The sequence below is a fragment of the Marmota marmota genome, unplaced genomic scaffold (genome assembly GCF_001458135.2).
Source record: "Marmota marmota marmota unplaced genomic scaffold, marMar, whole genome shotgun sequence".
In the NCBI taxonomy this organism is placed as follows: Eukaryota; Metazoa; Chordata; class Mammalia; order Rodentia; family Sciuridae; genus Marmota; species Marmota marmota.
The window spans coordinates 37,113,698-37,120,510 of NW_025999949.1; the positions used below are offsets into that span (position 1 = coordinate 37,113,698).

At 60.4% G+C, this 6,813-nt stretch overlaps 1 protein-coding gene across 2 annotated transcripts in view; it reads right to left on the bottom strand.

The window, feature by feature from the left end:
- Positions 1-4,440: 4,440 nt before the first annotated feature.
- The window catches only part of Zc3h3 (zinc finger CCCH-type containing 3), an 81,888-nt gene continuing 79,515 nt past the window's right edge, over positions 4,441-6,813 (bottom strand). For both annotated transcript variants that reach the window (XM_048802278.1, XM_048802281.1), the window contains exons 11-12: positions 6,640-6,813; positions 4,441-4,930 (exon numbers count right to left, since the gene is read on the bottom strand). The exon at positions 6,640-6,813 is cut by the window's right edge and continues 110 nt beyond it. In XM_048802278.1, coding sequence (XP_048658235.1) covers positions 4,899-4,930; positions 6,640-6,813 — 206 coding nt within the window. In that variant the 3' untranslated portion in view covers positions 4,441-4,898. The remainder of the gene's footprint in view (positions 4,931-6,639) is intronic.

Consider the following 6,813-nt stretch of genomic DNA (forward strand, 5'->3'; position numbering starts at 1 on the left):
TTTTTTGGTGGTGCTGGGGATTGAACTCAGGGCCTTGTGCATGTGAGGTAAGCACTCTACCAACTGAGCTGTGTCCCCAGCCCTGTATTTTTTTTATCTTGAGAGTGGAGCCTCTCTGCTTCCTGATCATGTGAGCTGCTTTGCTCTGCCACACTCTCCGGCCACCATGTTCTGCCTTGCCTGGAGCCCCAAGGAATGCAGCAGCCTCCTATGGACTACGGCCTGAAGCTGTGAGCCCTCAAGTAAACTTTCCTCCTCTGTAGTTGTCCTTTAGTCACAGCAGCAAAAAAGCTAAGACCAAGGGTCCTCCCCAGCACAGTCTGGCTGCAGAAAACACCATTCCTTGCTGGCTGGCGGCTGGAGGCTGCCTGGGCTCCTTGCCACACGGGGCTCCCACCACGGTCTCCGGCTTCCCCAGGCCAGCAGGGGCTGCGCCACTGGTCTTAGGTCCAATGGTGACTGACAGTGACAAACCCAACCCAGACCTCCCTCCGCCTTGGCATGGACTATTGGTGAATAGCAGGCCACAGGTGCTGCCCCGGGAAAGGGCACCTGTGATGGTCTGGATATGAGGTGTCCCCCAAGCTTGTTTGGAGGTGAAAGGTGCTGGGGTGAGCCTCAGCCTGCTCAGTGCAAGAAGCCCAACAGGGACGCGCCGCCGGTGAGTGCGGCAGGTGGGTGTGCCTTTGTGGTTTGTATTTTGTGACCTGAGTTTAGTCTCTGTTTCCGAGTGCCCTGTCCCCAGCTAGTCCCTCTGTCACACTCTTCCACCATGATATTCTGCCTCACCTCAGGCCCCAAAGAATGGAGTCCACTGTCTATGAACTGAGACCTCCGAAACTGTGAGCCCCCAAATATACCTTTTCTCCTCTAATTGTTCTTATCAGGTTTTTTTGGTCACAGTTGACTAAAATAGCACGACAGGTGTGAACCCCAGCAGGCAGGGGCACGGGGCCACCTTAAGGCCAGTCTCCCCCATAAGGTGAAGGTTGGCTTCAGAGTGAGAAGGTACGGAGTACTGAGAGTCCTCTCCTAGGCGGGAGCAGATGAAGGGGTGGCCAGCCCTTCAGGGAGGGGAGGGAGCCTGTTTCTGGGAGGGGCCAACTGGAACGGGATCTGGATGGTGGCAGCTACCGACATCAGGTGCAGTGGCCACACCTATAATCCCAGTGACTCTGGAAGCTGAGGCTGGAGGATCACAAGTTCAAGGTCAGCCTGGACAATTAAGTGAGGCCGTCTCAAAATAAAAAACAAAAAGGACTGGGATGTGGCTCAGTGGTAAAGTGCCCCTGGGCTCAATCCCTAGTGTCACAACAAGAACCAACACATCTAAATCAAATAACAAAAGAAGCTGGAGTTGTGGCAGCAGGCATGGGGACTGGTGGACCACGGAGGCTCTGGGTGGGTAGTAGGCTGGCCTGGCAGAGGGAAGGGGGTCGTGTGCAGGACTGGTCTGCTTGATCCCAGGCAGGGCAGGTGGAGCTTCTCAAAGCCACTGCGGTGCCCTCAGGAAGTGCTCTGGACAGGCCCACGGTGCCCAGAGGCTGCCCAGGTCCTGTTCCATTCCTGTCATGGGAACGCAGCTCTTGGACAGGTGGTGAGTGCCTGGTTACCCCAAGCCAGGGCTGCGAGGAGCGATCACTGCAAACGCTGGGGCTGGGGCTGCGGGGCCTCAGGGCAGGGCCGAGAGAGCCAGCTCACAAAGACCGGCCTCCTGGAAGTGGCCTCAGCTGCTCCCCGCCTGGCAGCCTCCTTGTCCTGCCCCAGCACTTACGGGGTACCTGTTGCATGCCAGGAACCTTCCTGGGGTATGTACCCAGGCATGAACATATCCACGCTTCCCACCCTCCTGGGGACAGAGTGCTGCACCAAGTGACATAAGTGCCCTCTGCCCTGGGGAACACCGGGTAGGGAGCAGCAAGACCAACCAGGACAGTGCAGAAACAGAAAGGGGCTCCAACTGGCCAGGGGGACATCCTTCCTGGCTCCTCCCAGCCCCAGGTGAGTCCACCTCTTCCAGGCACAGGGGGGCGGCAGAGCCACACCTGGGGGTCACATTTTGCCTATACCCCCAGGCCCACTTCCCTCTACCAGTTGACTCTGCCCCACCACCTCGAGGCGTCCCTGAAGTTCCCTTGGAGAGGATGCCACAGCCAGGGCCTCCTCTCAGCTGTGGTGGGAAGACACCTGGCTGGGGGCTGGACAGTGGAGCCCTGCATGGAGCCTTGTCCCGCCCTGCCAGCAGTCTGAGGACCGCCCAGGTCACTTATAGCCTTGGGGTCCCACATGTTTCTGCTGCAGGGTCCCTATCCAGCTGGTCCCCAGGCCACCAACCTGCTACTGCTTGTGTGGACCTGGGTCTGCCTGTGTTCCTCCTTGGGACTGGAAGGGAAGCCTGTGTGAAGATAGGCCACAGGCTGGCTGCCCACCCGCCATAAGGCAGCCCATGTCCCATGTCCCCCGCATCTCTGCTTTGGTACTACCAGCAGGTATCCCTGCCTCAGCCTCAGGAGCCCTCAGCCCTCAGCTGTCCTAGGAGGCTCGGAATGGGGACCTGCTCTAGAGACCCAAGGGAGACTTAGGAGAGTTGGCCCCAGGTCCCTCCTAAATGTCATTTTTACTACCCCCAGTCTGGGTGGGTGCTTGGCTGACCCCACCTGCCTCCAGGTCTCTGCTGGCCCCAAGCAGTATGAAAGTCATGGTCACTATGGAGCCAGGGACAAGTGGCCTCCAGGGTCCTTTGGTCAGTCTCTATCACCTGATGATTGACATGTGCCCAGGGTGACCAATGGGCACACTGGGCTTGGAAGGAGCGCAGGGGCTGTAATCAGGCAGGGCCCGCGGCTACACTGACCCCCAACGGCATCCCAGAGCAGTGGAGAACCAGGACTCAACGCAGACTCCCGGAGGGCAGTGCCACATCTTCCTGGGCCTCAACCAGCAGCTGCAGGCAGTGGATAGCACCAGGGGCAGGGGCAGTGGGCCTAAGCCAGCACCATACCTCACCACCTCCTTGTGATGCCCAGGTCCTGTGTGGGCCGTGTGGCTGTCCGGCGCTTGTTGAACTGGGGCTACAACAGCAGACCTGTGGGGTGGGTCTCCCTGTGGTTCCTGGCAGGCAAATGGGTGATGGTTGCCCATATGGCTGTCTCCTGGGCTGCTAGGACCCAACTGCAGTGGAGACCCACTGGGGGCATGACCACGAGGATTGGGAATGTGCCCACATGTGCACCTGTGACCACCTGTGAAGCCAGAAGTTTCCAGGGAGTCTGACCTGCAACGCCAGCCTGAGTCTACTTTGCTGGTGGTGTGCGCAAACCACTACAGCTCTCCGTCTGGCTGGCCAGACCTGTGTCCCCTCGGCCCAGGGAGACAGGGATGACTGCAAGCTGTCAAAGGCCTGCTCTCCGTGGGGAGCCTGTGAGGCAGCCCTGCAGGCTGGCCACCTGGGACCAGAGCCACCAGTGCTGTTAGGGGTAGCACTTCTGAGTGGCCTGAGGGTGCCCTCGCCTCTGCCATCTCCTGGGTCCGTCCAGACTGTCCCAGGAAGCGGCTCTATGCCCTGGCCGTCTGGCCCTGGTTGCCAGAGCCTGCTGCTGCTGTGCAGGCCCCAACCCTGCAGTCCCTTGCTAGCCCCCAGCCTGGACCCTGCCCGCCAAGGCAGGCAGGCTCAAAGGCAGCCACCTAACAATCTGCTCACCCCATGAAGCCATGTGGGCATGAAAGGACCCTAGCAAGGTGGCCAGGGGTGGTGTGTGGTCAGGCATGGACACGGGCCTTGCAAACAATTGCCCCCAGGTATATCTGGAGGCCACTGGGAGGCCCTCTTGGCTCAGGCTCCAGAGGTCAGCAGCAGGGGCTCTCTTCAGCCACGGCTGGGACGGGGCTGGGGCTGGGGCTGTCCTTCCTGCCAAGTCCAGGTTCCAGCATCTGCTATCCTGTCAGATACAGCTGCAGAGGGCCCACGTGGTGGGGACAGGGACCAGTCAGCCTTGGTCCTGGCCCCCTTTGAGGCTGGTGTCATGATGCCCACTTCATGGGCAGAGGTCTGGTGGACATGGTGTGGTCAGAGGTTGAGGGGCCTATGCAGAAGTCTGAGGTCCTGGATGATCACCCCAGGACTCTTGAGCTGCCTCCCTGGGGCGGGGGGTGCTCTGGGAGAGTCTGCAGGGTAGATACCCCCCACAGCCCTGTGCCCTCCAGCCTCACCCTGTACTGAGTCCTCTCTGGGTGGTTGGGCCTCCTTCTGCTCCTGCCTTGACTCTAGCCTTTCCCAACCATGACCCCAGAGTGCCCCTCCTGACCCCAAGCTGTGCTGACCTGGGCATCCAGAGAGAGATTGCCTCCAACCCTCTCGGCCACCTGGGGTCTCTGCTTTCTAGTTGCCCATCTCCCTCAGAGCCAGGGCCCTGTGGGCATGGGGTAGTCAGGATGAGCCAACACAGGACAGAACCTTTATTGCTGAACATAAAATGCCTGCTGGGGGGCCTGGCCAATGGCCTCTTCCCCTGGCAGGGGTCCCGGGTGGGAAGGGCAAGGGACATACATCGCAGGGCTGCTGCCCTACCCACAGGGAGGTACAGGCCTGGGGGTAAAGCCCACACAGCACCCCAAGGGGCAGGGGGTGGGGGGCAAGTCCTGGGTGCGGGACTGAGGCCCAGGGGCAGGGAGGGTAGGGCAGGTTGTCTGCTGCACAGGGCTGGCCCCAAGGAGGAAGACAAGGCCCTGGGCGCACAGGCTGCAGAAGGCAGAGAGCCAGGCAGGCAGAGTGGCGCCCCTGCGGTCCCTGGGGGACTTGGTGGCAGGTGGCTCCTCTGCGGGGGCAGAGTGATGGACAGAGCCTCTATCCTCTCCAGGGGTGAAGGTCTGAGGTAGGTGTGGGCTGGTCCCTGGGGTCCTCACAGACGCGGTTTGATGTGTAGTGGCTTCCCTGCATAGAGAGGGCAAAGGTCAGGTGCTAGGTAACCCCGGCCAGGAGGGACCACCACATCCATCCCCCAAATTTCTGGTTAGGGCTCAGCAGAGGGGAGGCCTCATAAGCCCAGGCCTGCCCAACAGGGTTTTAAAGACCAGGCCACCGCCTCCCAGTCCCTGCCCACTGCCTGCCTGCTGCTGCAGAGCCCTGGCAAGCCTCTGCCTGAGGGATCAAGATGGGAAGGAGTCTTTGGGTCTCTGCAGGTCCAGGGGCCTTCCTGGGCTTGGGCAGTTCCTCCACAGTGGCTAGCTCACAGGCGGGAGCCACAATACTCTGCAGGCTGAGCTATAAATACCGGGTGCACAGAAACGCAAGGGCACACACTGCTCACACCTGGGAAGAAGGCTGCCAGACGCACACACTCGCAGGCACACAACGCCTTCCCCGTGAAGAGCTGGGTTGGTGCCAGCAGGGGCTGGGCAGGGGCAGGGGCTGAGCCGAGAATCCACAGGGTGAGTTGGGCAAGGCCCTAACAGGATGGGTGGGAAGGATACGGTTCCAGGGCAGGGGCCTGAGGAGGGAGGGGCACATCCCAGGCAGGTATATGCTCACTGGGCATCAGCCTCTCCTCCCTCCCATCAATGTTCCAGGTCTGTCAGGGACCCTCTCAGGGGTACCAGCAGCCTGTGGACTGGTACTGCTGCCCACAGGCATGACACCCACGTGCCCCTGCAAGGTCCCTTCTGACATCCCTCCTCAGCTGAACCAGAGCTGGGTGCCAGGCCAGCAGCAGCAGCAGGCCTAGATGCCACTGGCCTGCCCCTCCACGGGGGCTTCCTGCTAGACTGCCCCAGACCTGACTACACCTGCCCCTCACGCTGCCCTCTTGGCCAAATCCTGCATGGCCTTGAAGTCTTTCTCCTGACCACCCAGGCTACATGCAGGGCCTCCAGCACCCCATGCCTCCTCTGGTCCTGGGACAGGCTGTTGGGTTCCTGACCTTTAAAAAAAAACATAAAGAGATGGCTGCCTCAGGGTCCCCAGCTGCTCCCTGCTGAGGGGCCACCCAGATGGGAGGAGCTGGTGCTCCTCCTGGGTCGGGCTGGGAGGAGGCCCGGCTGTGTCTCTGCGCTCCACCAGGAGGACGGGGCCAGGAGGCAGCCCCTCCACGCAGGGCTCGAGTGTGCTCAGCGGGGCTGTTAGAGAAGCCTGCAGCAAGCATCTTCCATTAACGTTACGACCGTGAAATATGACAATAAAATGATAGCCGTATGGTCGCAAATTTGCAGCCCGCCGAGCTGCGTGGGGTTTATCGTCACTCAAACGCGCAGAGAGCTGTAAAATGTTTACAGAAAGGGTCGTTTGCAGCCATAAAATCCTCTTTTCTCTCCTAAACAAGGCTGAGTGGAGCCATTTACCAAGCCCCAAATGCTCATTGGGGAGAGGGAACATCTGTTCTCTCCAGGAGTGTGCGGAGATCTTCCAGAACAAATTAACAGAAAATGGGTGCTTTCTAATTAAATCAGCCCTTGGCTGGGGTGGTCTGCATGGTGGCCACTGATGCGCTTGTCCTGCACTGGCCCCGCCCCTTGCCAGCAGCGGCATACAGGGCATCCACTGACTCACCAGCCCCGACCTGGAGACCCCCTTGGTGGGGTCGAAGTGCATATTTAAAATGACCCCTGGTGGCACCAGCCGGGTTCAAGAACAGCCAGGCTGCCTACCTGAGTCCTTGGTGAGGGGGCCTCTTGGAGCCCGGACCCCGGGATGGCCTCCTGGGCTTAGCGAGGACTGCAGGGAGATGAAGGACGGCAGCTTGCAGAGGCTACCTGAGCCTGTCCTGGATGAGGTGGCTCTCTCTCGGAGAGATGGCTCCTCCTGGTCCAAAGTAGGGGGGG